At 47.3% G+C, this 15,508-nt stretch overlaps 1 protein-coding gene across 2 annotated transcripts; it reads left to right on the plus strand.

Annotated features, from left to right (window-relative positions):
* The first annotated feature begins 202 nt into the window (after nucleotides 1–202).
* On the plus strand, nucleotides 203–9,682 carry LOC144237851 (cytochrome P450 4F3-like). 2 transcript variants are annotated; one of them, XM_077771578.1, is made up of 7 exons: nucleotides 203–277; nucleotides 595–809; nucleotides 2,754–2,898; nucleotides 5,694–5,747; nucleotides 5,839–5,966; nucleotides 7,527–7,648; nucleotides 8,308–9,682. In XM_077771578.1, exons 2-7 carry the CDS (start codon nucleotides 612–614, stop codon nucleotides 8,648–8,650), a joined length of 990 nt encoding a protein of 329 aa, XP_077627704.1. In that variant the 5' UTR covers nucleotides 203–277; nucleotides 595–611; the 3' UTR covers nucleotides 8,651–9,682. The 2 variants fall into 2 exon arrangements, with proteins under 2 accessions (XP_077627704.1, XP_077627702.1); XM_077771576.1 differs by lacking the exon at nucleotides 2,754–2,898 and adding an exon at nucleotides 4,468–4,612.
* Nucleotides 9,683–15,508: the final 5,826 nt, after the last annotated feature.

The raw sequence follows: 15,508 nt of genomic DNA on the forward strand, positions 1-15,508 counted from the left end.
AGTCACCTTTGCCCATCCCTCCACTTATCCCTCAACCAATGTGGGAGTCGCCGAGTTCTGAGGATCCAGTGCCCATTCTCTCTGGATAACACTGAAGTCCCCCTCCCCCACCTACTATTTGGGCCACTGCCAATTGGGGAGGAGGTTAGCAGGCAGACTGGGATTGGCTGGTTTAGCCTGGCCACTGCCAGTGACCCTGCAAGTCAGGCACCAGGGGCAAAGACTTCCCAAGAGGAGGGGAGAGGAGGTTGTGTGGACAAGCTACTGTGGACTGAAGGTACCTGGGTGGGCGTCTTGGCTCCAGGTGGGATGAACGCTGCCCAAGGTTGGGTGGGTCCAGAGAGCACCTGGGAGCGAGTGGCTACCAGTGGGTGGTCAACTGTCTCTCAATCTCTGTCTCTGTCTTTCTTTTTCTCCCGCTCACTCACTTGCCTTTTCCTCTGGAATTCTCTAGATCCACCTCTCCTCTCTCTGAGCCACTGTTGGCTCAGTGCCTAGCACTCACCATCCCCACCCCTCTCTGTCCCTGTTCCTCCCATCCTCTGTGTGTGAGCAGTCCTGTGAGCTCTCCTTCTGCCCATTTCCTCCCCCCAGGACACTCTGCCCCCAGGATGCCACAGCTGAGCCTGTCCTGGCTGGGACTCGGGCAGGCGGCAGTCTCCCCGGGGCTGCTCCTGCTGCTGGTGGGCGCCTCCTGGCTCCTGGCCCGCGTCCTGGCCTGGAGCTACAGCTTCTATGAGACCTGCTGCCGCCTCCGGTGTTTCCCGCAGCCCCCAAAGCGGAACTGGTTTTGGGGTCACCTGGGTCTGGTGAGTGTGGGTGGCAGGATGGGTCTGGGGTCTGGGGTGGATGCACTTCCCCAGGGGTGGGGCTGGGATCTGGGGGCTGGGGCAGCAGAGAAGGAGGAAGGCTAGGGAGCCCCTCTTTACACACTCATTAATTCCAGACCATTTACACATCTTCGTCTTCGCATCCCTAGCCTGTTTGGGATCTATTTCCTGCCTCTATTTCCCACATCAGTGTCCCTCTGAAGGGCTCGCAGGGCAGGCTGCACAGAGCAGGGTCCTCTGGGATTCCCAGTGTCCATAGCTACCCCAGAGGCCTTCTCAGGGGCACTGTCCAGGGTCTGTTCCCTACCTGGCCCATTCCTTTGTGTCTGCTCACTTGCCTACAGGAATTAGGTATGACCTCCCCACCCCGACTCACAGGGGTCTAGCTCTCCACCCACCCCCACCCCCAGGACAGCTTCCTCTCAGTCTACCCTTCCCTGCTAAGATGTCCCAATGGGCCCATTGCCCAACCTGAATAAAGTAAACCACTCACTTCCCCTTACAGAAGCTTTCTTTGACTCCCCACCTGCATCCCAGACATGGACCTTTGACTTGGGTCTGCTCATGCTTAATTAAAGAAATAATTGTCTGATTACTTATCTTCCACCTCTCCAGCTAGATACTTCCGCTAGGGAGCAGATATGACATGGCCCAGCCCAGGGGCTGACATACAGTAGGCACTCAAAGTAAGTGTTTGATGACATAGGTGGTGAACTTGCATCACCTGTCATGGTCAAGGTCAAAGGGGTGAGCAGCTAGCCCTTCCCATCCCCAGACAGGCTGAGGGAGGAGCACAGCTCTCCTTAAATGCCCAGCATGAGGACCACAGCTGGAGGAAGGACTTCCTGCTATTTTACTGCTCATTACAGTTTGGGATGGAGGCATTCCAAGATCATTGTGAAGTTTGCCTGAGACTCTGGGTCTGGGAATATTTTTGACAAACCCTGGGGTCAGCTGGAATGTTATAAACTCCCCCTTCCAGGGGGAAATGTTACTGTTTCCACTCCCCCTTCCAGGGCTTGGCCATGGAGGCTGTTCTGGGTCAGGTCACTCTTGTCTTCTCTGGTCCCTCTTGCTATGTGACCTCAGCTGAGTCACTCTCCCTCTCTGAGCCACTCTCATTAAATGCCTCAGGGTTCTTAGGGAGCAGAGAGCAGTCACAAAAGAAAATGACTTATGTCCACCCATCTGGAGTAACTGGAAGTACTTGTCAGGCTCGGGTGGGGCTTCCTGTGGGACTGAGGATGCCTTACTCCATCTCCTTTTGGGGGATACGGCCTTGATTTCTTCATTTATAAATGTCACGACTGATGGGAGGGTCCATAGGTTCAGGGGAGATAGATGGAATTGATGATAGATAGATAGATAGATGATAGATAGATAGATAGACAGACAGACAGACAGATAGATAGATAGACAGATAGACAGGATGCACTATGCAATCTTAGGTGGGCAGAAGAGCACGTAGGTGGGAGCTGCCCTCCGGACAGATGGGCAGAGCTCACACCTGTCTCCTGGGGTCTGCAGACCTTCACCATATGAGAAACTGGGGGGCTGTGTGGACTGGCCAGGACATGACCGGATGTGGGAACGAGCCCCAGCACAAGACCTGAGGCCACCCTGCTGCCCCCAATCCTCCCCCGTGAGCACCTCCCTGAGGTTGGACCCACTCCCAGGAGAAGAAAGATCTGAATTCTCAAGCCGAGGTCGGCCTCTCTGTGGGCAGAGAGCATGCCTTCTCCTTGTGTCCTGGGAGGGACCCTGGCGATGTGGAGAGGCCTCCAGGAGCCCAAGGGAAGGAGCAGGAAGAAGCAGAGATTCCCCCATCCATGCAGAGTCTGGAGACACCGTCCACTGCAGAGGCTGCTGGGGGACCTGCCATGGCTCCTTCTGGGGCGGTGACGGCTCCTATCTTGCTTGTAGGTCAGCCCCACGGAGCAGGGCTTGAGGGTCTTAAATCAGATGGTGGCCAGCTACCCCCGGATGTTTGTGGTGTGGCTGGGCCCCACCTTCCCTCTTATCACTTTGTGCCACCCTGACATGATCCGGATGATCACCAATGCCTCAGGTACTCATGCAGAGCTTGTGGCGGTGGGCTGTGAAACAACCCAGGGCTGCCCGCCCCTCCACCGCCAAGCTTCCCGCAGCTCCAGCAGGTCCTTGGCCCCACCTCCCCTCTTCTCTCTCAGCCATCTTCTTCCCTTCTTGTATTCGCCCACCCCCATCGCACTGCCTCCTCCCTCCTCTCCCACCCTGGTGTCCTGGGCACCACTGGGACCCCCCCCATCTTGAGGAGATGGATCTAGACGGAGAGGTCCCTGACCCGGTGGAGTAAGGAATTGGCCAGAGGAACATGGGTGTGGGAGCTCAGAAGAGAATCAAGGCCTCTTCTGGGGCAGGCTGGAAGACTTCCTAGAGGAGGAATGATTGGAACTGGGCCTGGAATGACAAGCAGAATTTTTTTTAAAGCAGAGGGCAGAGTGATGCGATGAGCATCGATTGCATCCGAGGTCCCCTGCCGGGCCTGGCCTCAGTCCCACGAACCCCAGGGCAATGAGGGTTGGCAGCTGATGGAGTACCTGGGCTGCTCTTTCTGTGACCCCCACCTCTGGTGGGTTGCTTCCTTCCACCCTGTCCTATAGCTTGTCTTCTCCAAGTTCATTGCCCTCCTGCTCCAGGCCCCCGGCATCTCCCTGAGGGGACCCCACCCCAGCCTGGCTCCCTTCCCTTCTTCTGCTTCTTCCACTTCTAGACAGACCAGGCTGAGCAGGGGCAGAAGCAGCGGCCTACACAGACCTTACCATTAACACCCAAATTCCGCGTGGCTCTGGGAAGGCACCCGGCTCTCTCGCTGCCAAGGTCTTTTTTCACCAAGCTGTGAGTGGTGAAAACTCAACCCTAGATGGTCTAATCAAAGAAAGGAAATCTATTTACAGTGAAGTCCAGGGAGCATTGTCTTCATGCATGGCTGGATCCAGGTCTCAAATAACATCATCAAGAATCTATCTTCATTGTTTTGGTTTTGTTTTCCTCTGTGATGGCTTGACTTTCATTCTGGAAAAGAAGCTCAACACCCGTGGGAAAGCGAGCCTATTCCCAACAGTTCCAGGGGAAAAGTTGCAAAACTCTCTTTACTTTTCTTGGCCTTCATCCCAGGGTCAGTTTCTCATTTAATCACTGTGGCTCTGATTGCCTGGCTCTGATTGCCCAGTCTTGACAAGTGCAGGTTCTCAGAGCTGTTGTTTTGGGGCTCAAGGCAGTTCGATGGCTAAGAACTCAGGCCCTGGAATTCCAACGGACCTGGGCTCAGATCTCAGCCGTGCCACTTACTATCTGGGAGAGTGTGGGCAAATGACTTTGTCATTCAGAGCCTCAGTTTTCTTGTATGGAAAATGGGTTCAGAAGAGAAGTCAGGTGAATGTGGTCTTTGGGATCCAAATGGGAGAAGGACCCTTTTTGTTCCTGTAACCAAGGAGCTTCAATTGTTGTATCAAAGGTCTGCGGAGAGATCTCCTCAGGAGGAGGCTGAGCTGCTGGAGAGGACGCATGGGGCTCAGGTCTGGGTCTTTGCTCTGCTGGTCCTTCTATCTTGCCATCTAGAAAGACCGTCAGTCGGGCCCTCTTTGTTTCTCTTCAGATTCGGAGCTCAGAGGAAGGTCTTCTGTACACACAAAACCTGGCAAGCACCTATGGGGATGTGTGCTGCTGGTGGGTGGGTCCCTGGCACGCCGTCATCCGCATCTTCCACCCCACCTGCATCAAGCCTGTGCTCTTTGCTCCAGGTAGACACCCCATGGCCATGGCTTGCTCACTGCTGAAGTGTCTGTGCTGCCTGCAGCTTGATGGGTGACCCAGGTGCAGCTGTGGAGATGCCACGGCCTCTGTCTCACCTGGACCCCACCTGCCAGATCTCTGGTCACATCTGCTCACTCCTAGACTGTGATTGTGCGATGTCTGCTATATGGCCCGGTCTGGTCACGTTTATGTTTCCATCTGTGTTCTGCTTACAGTTGGATATACTTTATATCTTGTTCTGGTTACACCTGGGATCAAATGAAGATGGCCTTAGTCATGTGTGGAGCTCAGCTGTGGCCTAGGGTGTTTGAGGCATGTGGGGAGCCTGTCTGCTTTTGGTCAGGGATGCCATTTGTCTGGTTCTCCTGTTCATGTCTGGACCACATTTGGGGTGTCTGAGGTCTGTAACCCTGAGTCCTTCTGAGAAATGCTGAGGCCTTATGTAAGTCTTGTCCAGGGCAGGTTTTAGAATATGGCTGGGTCATGCCTGATTCATGTCTGGGACATTAGTGGGGCCATGTTGAGTCCTGTCTGGGACCATCTATAAGACACACTGAAGTCGTGTCAGATTGTCTTTGGGTCCATTCAGAGCATCTGCATCATGTCAGTGTGAGTTATGCATGTTGTTTCATGACAGGACATGTTAACACATGTTGGGGCCATGTCAGAAGTCCCAGGAGATATCAGAGGGCTCTGGGACAGATGCGATGTCCTAGGTCCCTGTAAAGGCATGTTGTGGAGAGCCGATTTGTGCTTGGGTGTTTCCAACCCGTTGGACATGCTAGGAGCCATGTCAAGGCATGCTGGGTGTGTTGTGCTACATTAGGGAGCATCTAAGTACATAGTTGTGTGTCCCTAGGCTCTGCCTTGCTGTGCTCTGTATTGCAGCCTGGTCTGGTGCCCCCTCACCTCCTCACTCAATGTTTCCTCTGCCCTTATCCCCATCCTGCTAAACTGGTTTTGGAGGAGGTATGCATTCCCTGGCTGGGATCCTCCACCCCCAACCCAAAGCCCCTCCCCTCCCCTTCTCCATGACCCCTGATACTCCTCATTCTTCATTCGTGTCAGCTGCCATTGCACTCAAGGACATGGTCTTCTACAGATTCCTGAAGCCCTGGCTGGGTGAGTAACTTGGGTGAAGGGGGCTAGGGACCACCTTGGGGACCCAGGGGGAGACACTGCCCTTGCCCTCTGCTTGTGTCTGTTTTTCTAGGGGATGGGCTCCTGCTGAGTGCTGGTGACAAATGGAACAGCCACCGCCGCATGCTGACACCCGCCTTCCACTTCAACATCCTGAAGCCCTATGTGAAGATTTTCAACGACAGCGCAAATGTCATGCATGTGAGTCTTTTAAACCCAGGGTCCCAGCTGAAGCCTTGGAGGGTGTTGGGGGCTCTGAGACATCTTGTCTGGAATTCTGGCTCTCCTAGATAGCTTTGGGGCCACTGCTCTTCCTCTCCGAGCCTCAATAATGGGAATATTTATCCCCACTCTGCAAGGTAGTCAAGATAATAGAATGTATTCATGTCCCTGGCACAGAGTAGATGCTCAAAAGGTGTTAATTTTGATGTTTCCCTTACAAAGAAGTGAGCTGAACTTTCTTTAATGTGATTTTTTTCCATCCAGAAGGCATCTCAGACTTGTTCACATGGCTGAGGCAGGGCTCAAGGAGACTGAGAGGAAGCTTCAATGTCTCTTGAGATCTAGGTTTAAGATAATCATCTCATCATTTTCACTATGGTCGATTGGCCAAAACAAGTCAAAAGGCCATTATAGAATCAAAAGGTGGTGAAAGAGCCTCCATCTATTAATGGGAGTGGCTGAAAAATCACATTGCAAAGGGTGTTGATATAGGGAAGTGAAGAATTAGAGGTGGGGGTTTGGAGAAGGGCCTGGGATTGTTTTGATACTTGCGAGCTAAGGAGTGAGATTGTTTTCTGGATTGTGCCGAAAGTCACATTGCTCTGTGTCAGAGACAAAGAACAGTTTATTATACATGGCACAGCAAGCACACATACTTCTTGGTTTGCATTCTTTCTCTAAGCCACCAAATCCCACGAGGGTAACACAGGTGGGCTTCAATGCTTATGCAGTATGTTGCATTACAGGGGAGGGCTACCAGATTTAGGGACTCAATGACTTTTGGCAATTAAAAGCAAGCCTGACATTTGTCTGGGGGAAATATCACCTTATCGTTCAAGGGTGTTTGCTGCAGACACAACTCTGAGAAATACCTCAGGTAAAGAACATCAGAGCCTTGTCTTTTTTGGGCATACCCAACAAGAAGGTGCAGGGGTGCTCAGGGCCCATGGATTACCTCTTTCAACGTAGAGGACTTTTTCTTAATTTATAACAATTAAGACGATGAAACCTTACATTTCTCAAGCACTTACTATATGCCAGAATCTATGTGGACATTCCATGACATATATTATATAATTGACTTCCACAACCATATGAGGTAGACATGATTATTATTACCTCATTAAAGATGGTGAAAATTGGTTCAGCATAGTTAGGGAGCTTGCCCACATTCACACAGCTAGCACGTGAGCTAATAAGTGGAGCTGGGATTCCAACCTGGCTTGTCTGACACCAGAGCAAGTCATCTTACCTGTTAACTGTAGCTTTGGCAGATAGAGTCCTAGGCAGCAGTGACTTGACCAAGGGCACACAGGGGTGTAGGATGCAGAGCCGGGATTTGAACTCAGGCCTTCTGACCCTCAGCCATGGGGTCTTAATAGTAAGAGTTTCTACTTCCCCTCAAGCCTGGTCCTCCCTGGGGATGGGTGCCTGGTGTGAGGAGCCTAGGCATGGTGGGCTCCTTCTTGGTGGTTGGTGTTGCACAGGGATTCAAGGGAGGCAGGTTCCAGCCTCAGCTCTACCTCCTTCTCTGCCCAGGCCAAGTGGAAGCACCTGGTCTCAGAGGGCAGGACCCATCTGGACATGTTTGAACACATCAGCCTCATGACCCTGGACAGTCTGCAGAAATGTGTCTTCAGTTTTGACAGCAATTGCCAGGAGTGAGTATCTACCTGGGGCCTGAGAACATGGGCCATAGACCCAAGGGAGTAGATGGGGAGAGGAAGGCTGACCAAGGCAATCAGAAGGGACTTCCTGGGGGAGATGGATCAGAGTGGGACAAAGAAGGGCGAGAGAAAGAGCGATCCTTTCAGGTAAGCAGAAATATTTGATAAAGGCCAAAAGGAAAAGGATGAGCAAACCATGCGCCACAGTGAGGAGTCACCTTGGAATGAGGTTGGAAGAGTTGACAGGAGCTATATTTTAAGGACATTCAAAACCAAGCAAAGGGTTTTGCTGAGGTTTTGCTAGAGGCATGGAAGGTGTTTGAGCAGATGAGCATCTTGGGCAAAGCAGTTCTTGGACATCTGACTCTAGAGAAGATCAAATGATGTGTAGACAATGTATGGTGCTGAAATTGGATGCAAGACTAGAGAGAGGACTGGTTCCTTAGCCTGGGTTCATGGAGGCAGCTCACAGAAATGGGAATCAGGAAGAGAAGAAAGTCTGGAGAGTCACATGTCCTGGATCAGCCCCACCATGTATCTGTGGGATCGTCTGTTCCTGGATACTCAGTTTTCTGATGGGTGGTAGCTCCCAGCTGCTGGTTGCATGCATTTTCTCAGCCCTGAAGGCTGAGAGTCATGTCTTCTTCCTGCAGGAAGCCTAGTGAATATATTGCTGCCATCTTAGAGCTCAGTGCCCTTGTGGCAAAACGGCACCAGCAGATCTTCTTGCACATGGACTTCCTGTACTACCTCACTCCAGATGGACAACGCTTCCGCAGAGCCTGCCGCCTGGTGCACAACTTCACAGATGCTGTCATCCAGGAAAGGCGCCGCACTCTCCCTCTTCAGGGTGTTGATGATTTCCTTGAGGCCAAGGCTAAGTCCAAGACTTTGGACTTCATTGATATTCTCCTGCTGACCAAGGTGGGTTTCTCTGGGATCTGGATTGAAGAGACGGAAAGGACCTTGATTACAAATTTCAGATTGGAGACTTAGACTTGATCCAGAGGGCACTGGGGAGGCATGGAAGGTGTTTGAGGAAAGGAGGGATGGGTTAGGGATATGTTTTAGAGATGACTTTATGGAATGTAACCTGCAGGGGATGCTAAGTCTGAAACTGAAGAGCCTGAGATTTTACTCTTCTTCATAAGGTAGTCAGTCATGTGTGTGTGTGTGTGTGTGTGTGTGTGTGTGTGTGTGTGTGTTTATTTGTATACTAGAATATACTAGAATCCTAGGCCAGGGAAGCCCAGTTATTACTCATGGAAATAAGAGAGGCCAGAGTAGAAATGTAGCCATGGTTCCTCATTCTGAAATTCTCCTGTGAGTTTCATGGTGCTTTTATCTGTACATGCAACCATGCTTTCATCACAGGAGCGGTAACTCTTCATTATGAATCTTGGAACTTATATAGGACTGCTGATACATCTGCCCCTTCTTCTCATTCTTCTCCTCCTCCCCTCTGCTTCCTTTTTCTCCTTCCTTTTCCCCAGCCTCCTCTTTGCCCTCCTCACTCTTCTTCTTTTCCTCCTTCTCCTTCCCTTCCTTCTCCTTCTTCTCCTCTCTTTCTCCTTCTCCTTTTGTGTGTATGTGTGTGAGAGAGAGAGAAACAGTGAAAAGTTTTCTGGAGTATAAACAAATCCTCTTCACTGAGAAGACAAAGTCTACAGGTTCTGGTGGCTTATCACCAGGGGAGATGAGGAATCTCTGGATTTACTATCCTAGAATGAGAGCAAATGGCTTTGGAGCAATGTTCATCTCTAACTTCCAAGGGAAGTTGTCATTCAGCCTCCTGTAATCCAGATGGCCAATAAGTTCTTTCCAGTAAGTCCTCCTCATGTAGAAACATGAAAATATTCATGGATCACTGATCCCTCTCACCAGGAACAAAACAGGAGGCAAAGAGGCTAAGGAGGAGAAGGCCTGTGGGGTGAGGCCTCTGGCAATAGTTTCTGGATGGATTATGGAGCTTCAGAGATTGTCTCAAGTGAGGCTTATGAGCTCTCAAGCTGATATGATTTTCTGTGTATGTGGNCATGTCCTGTTCTTGAACCCCTCTCCTTGGCTCTGCTCCTCTGTTGGGGAAGGAGAAAGAACTTTTTGTTGATTGCGTCATTATTGCTTAGCAAATAGGGCTTAGTAATAGGGCTTAGCAGAGTCCAGAGGCAGGGGTCTGGTGCACAGCCTGGGGAGCAGGGGAGAGTGACAGATAGATCTGGGCTGCTGAGAGAATTGTTGACAATGTATGAAGACAGATGATACCACTTAGCACATATTCAGTAAGTGAACTTCCACTCCACTCCCTTACTTGTCTCTCCTAAATCACATGTCTCCCCAAACATCTTCACTCCCTGAATGTTTGCTTGTCCCTTACTCCTAATTCCTTCCATACTGTTCAATTCAGGATTCACAGGGGACACGTAGGAATTGAAATCATTCAATTCTTGTCCAAGAACACCTTCATCCATCCAGTCCCCATTCAGAGAACATGGCCACACTGCCTTTCCATCCCAACTGTGTGCCATCTCCAATTCTTACCTGCTCGTTCTGTATCCTGGAGCTCCAGGCTGGTGGGGGAATAGACTCAGGTCAGGTCGCCCCTGGTCCACCCCCTGGACAGGGTTAAGATGGAGAGTAATAGAGGCGAATATAAGAGTAGAGAGAGTATCTCAGCTGAGACCCTCATGATGATCGGTAGGTATTTGGGTACAGGTGGGGTGCAGTTAATTCAATAAGACAGGGTGGACAAAAGGGAAAAGGAGGGGTCAAAGGGAAGAGGGAGAGGGAGAAGAGAGAGGGAACAAGGGAGACAGAGACAGAGAGAGAGAACAAACAGGATAAAGGGGCAGAGGGAGAGAGAGAGAGAGAGAGAGAGAGAGAGAGAATCTTAAGCAGGCTCCATGCTTACTGCAGAGCCTGACATAGGACTCCATCATTCAAACCGTGAGATCATGACCTGAGCCAAAATCAAAAGCTGAACACTCAACCAACTCAACCAGGCATCCCCCACCCCCAGGAAGACCTTTCTAGGGCTAGTGTGGGGAACATACCGGAGAGGACAAGCTGTTGCATGGACACAAGGGAGAGGATTCTGAGGCCTGGCCAGGTCAGAGTCTGGGGGATGTTGAAGAGGCATTGGACTGGACAGGCATTTTGTAGGCCATATTTTCCACTCCAAGTCTTCACTCAGCACAGCAGTTCTGTGTGGTAGAGAAATATTTTATATTCTTTTTCGACCAAGACTTCAAACAAATTATACACTTGGTAAAAACAAAAACAAAAAACAACGATATAAAAGAGAGCTTATAGTAGAAAAGAACATTTCAAAAAATCCTCACCCTAGGAGTAACTCCTCTCAGTGATTTCCTGTGTATCCTCCAAAAGACATCTATCCTTATACCCATGTTCATATGAAAATGATCTCCTCTCCCCTTCCAAGTGGGAATTAAGGCTACACATTAACAACATATCTTTAAGATCTTTTCTTTTTCTCAGAATATGAGTTTTGGAAAAATAGTTTTGAACTACAAAAGCAATGATGAGAACAAGTTCCTCTTGCTCTGAGATGTTACAAAGGAGACTATGGTCCGGATTGACACCCTCCCCTTCCAACTTAATCCCCTTCTGGTTTCCTGAGGGGTTTCTAGACTCACTGATTTGCTAATGGTCTTTCCATAGTTATCTTCCTTCCTTCCTTCCTTCCTTCCTTCCTTCCTTCCTTCCTTCCTTCCTTCCTTCCTTTCTTTCTTTCTTTCTTTCTTTCTTTCTTTCTGTCCATTAACACATTCTGCATTTCCATATACATACTGTTTGTAACTTGTTCTATTCACTCAAAACTGTGTCTTATAGTTCCTTCTCTCTGTGTGCTGCATAACTTTCGATAGTTTACTTGAGTCCCCCCTTTGTTAAGGAGACTTATGTTAGTATTCTCAATTACAATAGACATGAGTGAATTGCTTTCCAGAGTCTTTGTTCTGATTTACCTTTCATCCTACAATGTGTGATAGGACTTGTGAACCACATTCCTCCTATTCATTCATTCATTCATTCATTCATTCATTCATTCAGAGATAGAGAGGGAGAGAGAATGCCAAGCAGTCTCTGCACCGTCTGTGCAGAGCCCGATGTGGTGCTCAAATCCACCTATCATTAGATCATGCCCTCAGTTGAGACCAAGAGTCAGATGCTTAACCAGCTGAGTCACTCATGTGCCCTCTATATTCCTCCTTTAAAAGCTTAAGGGGCACCTGGGTGGCTCAGCTGGTTAAGCATCTGACTTTAGCTCAGGTCATGATCTCGCTGTTTGTGGGTTTGAGTCCCGCGTAGGGCTCTGTGCTGACAGCTCAGAGCCTGGAGCCTGCTTCAGATTCTGTGTCTCCCTCTCTCTCTGACCCTCCCCTGTTCATGCTGTCTGTCTCTCTCTCTCTCAGAAATAAATAAAAACATTAAAAAAATTTTAAAAGCTTAAAAAATTTTTCTGAGAGAGAGAGAGCACGCGAGTGGGAAAGAGAGGTATAGCAAGAGAGAGAGAGAGAGAGAAAGAATGTCAAGCAGGCTCCACACTCAGGACAGAGCCCTGTGCAGGACTCGATTCCACAATCCTGGTATCATGACCTGAGCTGAAATCAAGAGATGGATACTCAACCAGCTGAGCCACCTACATGCCTCCCTACTTCCTCCTTTTTTGATTGCTGTGTGATATTCTACCATCTGGCTGTGCCATAATTTATCTAAATTATCTCCCATTGATGGATATTTGGATTGTTTCTACCTTTTTGCTAAAATAAACAATAAGCCCACATCTGTGAACACTGAGCCATGTTTACACATGTAAAGGTCTCTCCGCTGCAAATTTCCAGAAGGACAATTGCTGAATCAAAGACAGTTTCAGTTTTTGTCATTTTGAGAGCTATGGCAAATCTGTTCCTATCAGCTGAATTTGGAGTTACAACTTTCCATACCTTTACCTATAGAGTTATTGTATTGAATTTTAAATCTTTGCCAAGTTTTCATATTTCCTCTTTTCATGAACATCTCTTTAAATAAGAGGTTAAACATCTTTTGCACATTTTGGGGGGCTACTCTCAATACTTTTAAATACTGAGGTATAATTGATATACATTATACTAGTTTCAGGTGTACAATAAAGGAGATAATATTTGAACATATTGCAAAATGATCACCACAATTAATTTGCTAACATTTGTCACCGTATATAATTATAGAATTTTTCTTCTTGTGATGAGAACTTTTAAGATCCACTCTCTTAGCGACTTCCAAATATGCAGTATAGTATTATTAACCACGGTATTATTAACTAGTCAACACAGTATTATTAACTAAAATACAGTAACTATGTAATGCTGTACATTACATCCCTATGACTTAATTATTTTATAACTGAAAGTTATTACCTTTTGACTCCTTCACCCATTTGGCCACCTCCCACCCCCTGCCCCACCTCTGGCAACAACCAATCTATTTTCTGTATCTATGAGCTTGTTTTTGTTGTTTGCTCATTTCTTCAGATTCTACATATAAGTTAGTTCATACAGTACTTGTCTTCCCCTTTCTGACTTATTTCACTCAGCACAATGCCCTTAAGATCCCTCCATGTTGTCTCAAATGGCAAGATTTCTTTTTTATGGCTGAGTAATATTCCACTGCACATATAGATCACATTTTCTTTATCCATTCACCTGTTCTTGGACGCAGGTGGTTTTCATAACCTTGGCTATTATAAATAATGCTGCAATGAACATAAGGTTACATATATCTTTCTGAGTTAGTGTTTTCATCTTCTTTGGATAACTACCTAGAAGTGAGATTCCTGGATAGCATGATAGTTCTATTTTTAAATTTTTTTAAGGAAGCTTCATACTATTTTCCACAGTAGTTGCATGAGTTTAAAACCCCACCAACAGTGCACAGGTTCCTTTTTCTCCACATCCTCATCAGCATTTGTTCTTTCTTGTCTTTTTGGTAACAGCCATGCTAACAGCTGTGAGGTGATATTTCCTTGTGTTTTTAATTTTTTTAAGGTTTATTCATTTTTGAGAGATGGAGAGAAACAGAGTATGAGTCGGGGAGAGGCAGAGAGCAAGGGAGACACAGAATCCGAAGCAGGCTCAGGCTCTGTGCTGACAGCTCAGTCAGCTCCGGTCTCCAACCCACGAACCATGAGATCACGACTTGAGCTGAAGTTGGACACTAAACCAACTGAGCCACCTGAGTGCCCCTCCTTATGGTTTTTGTTTGGTTTTCCCTGATAATTGGTGTTTTTGAGCACCTTTTTATGTACCTATTGATTACTTGTATGTCTTCTTTAAAAAATTGTCTGCTCAGGGGCCGCTGGGTGACTCAGTCACTTGAACGCCTGACTCTTGATTTCAGCTTGGGTCATGTTCCTGGCCAGGGTCAAGGGACTAAGACCCTCACTGGACACTGTCGTGACTATGGAGCCTGCTTGATATTCTCTCTCCCTCTCTCTCTCTCTCTTTTTCTCTCTGTCTCTCTCCCTTTGCCCCTCTACCCCGTTGTCCCCTGCCTCCCCTCCAAAAAACTAAAGAAATAAAAATAAAACATTTATTCTGACGCTTTTTCTGCATACATTGATAAGCCATTTTATTTCTCATTATGTGATTAGTATTCATCTTTTTTTTCCTCTTTGAGTTTTTCTCTTTTTTTCATATTTACTGATAACAACTCATTTAAAAAAGTAATCCTTTTTCTGTTTTGTGTTGCAAAAGATTGCCTTTTGACTTTTGAGGGGCACTTCTACTTAATTTTTACAGACACAGATTTGTCCAAGTTTTCTTTTAGAGTCATACTGTCTATCCTTATCCTAGGGTTTTGTGTGCTTTTCTTACCAGATGTTAAGACTTCACTTATGTGTCTCTTCTGTTCCGTTGGTCTATTTTCCTATTCTTGCAGCAGGGCCACACTGTTTTTTGTTTGTTTGTGTGTTTGCTGGTTTTATCACTGCATCTTTGTGATAAGTCTTAATATCTGGTAGAGTGAGTTCCTCTTCTTAATATTTCATTAAATTTTGTTCTTTAATGTTTATTTATTTTTGAGACAGAGAGAGACAGTGAGAGCAGGGAATGGACAGAGAGGGAGACACAAAATCTGAAGCAGGCTCCAGGCTCTGAGCTGTCAGCACAGAGCCTGACATGGGGCTCAAACTCACAAACTCTGAGATCATGACGTGAGCTGAAGTTGGATGCTCAACTGACTGAGCCACCCAGGTGCCCCTGGAGGGAATAAAATTTAAAAAAAATTTTAAAGTTCTACATAAAACTGTGGGAAATTATTTTATAGCTCCAGAATAAGGAAGCCCTTATTTTTGACAAGGGTCTCAGGAAATATACAAGAAGAGATTGCTATACTGCTACCTGAAAAAGATAAAGAACAGTGTGTATAGTATATAGTATGCTACTGTATAATTGTTTTTAATGCAAAAAAGTAGCACTGAAAGACTACATTAAAAAAAAAAGAACCTAGGCAAATGGTGAGGATGGGAAATGAGTGGTGTTGAGTCACAAGAGTGGCGTTTTATAATTTTCCAGTTTTGAGCCAGTTAACTATATCATTCAAATTTACATCACCAACAAATTGAAGGGGATTAAAGAAAAAGAATCCACTCTTCCCCCTTAGGATCTTCAATGTTTATAAAAGTTTTCTGGTGTATTCTCTTGTGCTTTCTAAGCATAGAATCACTATCTGCCCAGAATGACATGTTTACCCCCACATATCAGATTGCATTACTCTGCTTTTTTCTTGTCTAATTGCATTAGCTAGGATCTCTAGTACCATGAGAAATAAAACATTGGATCTGTTTCTTTTGTTTCTTAT

This window comes from Crocuta crocuta, unplaced genomic scaffold (assembly GCF_008692635.1).
Source record: "Crocuta crocuta isolate KB4526 unplaced genomic scaffold, BGI_CrCroc_1.0 scaffold755, whole genome shotgun sequence".
Taxonomy (NCBI): Eukaryota; Metazoa; Chordata; class Mammalia; order Carnivora; family Hyaenidae; genus Crocuta; species Crocuta crocuta.

What these genes read in the sequence shown, in the direction of transcription:
- LOC144237851 (XM_077771578.1), top strand. Translation starts at nt 612, where the DNA reads ATGCCACAGCTGAGCCTGTCCTGGCTGGGACTCGGGCAGGCGGCAGTC. An exon ending in GATGATCACCAATGCCTCAG is followed by an intron (nt 2,899 to 5,693) that starts GTACTCATGCAG and finishes CATTCGTGTCAG; the next exon opens with CTGCCATTGCACTCAAGGAC. An exon ending in ACAGCGCAAATGTCATGCAT is followed by an intron (nt 5,967 to 7,526) that starts GTGAGTCTTTTA and finishes TTCTCTGCCCAG; the next exon opens with GCCAAGTGGAAGCACCTGGT.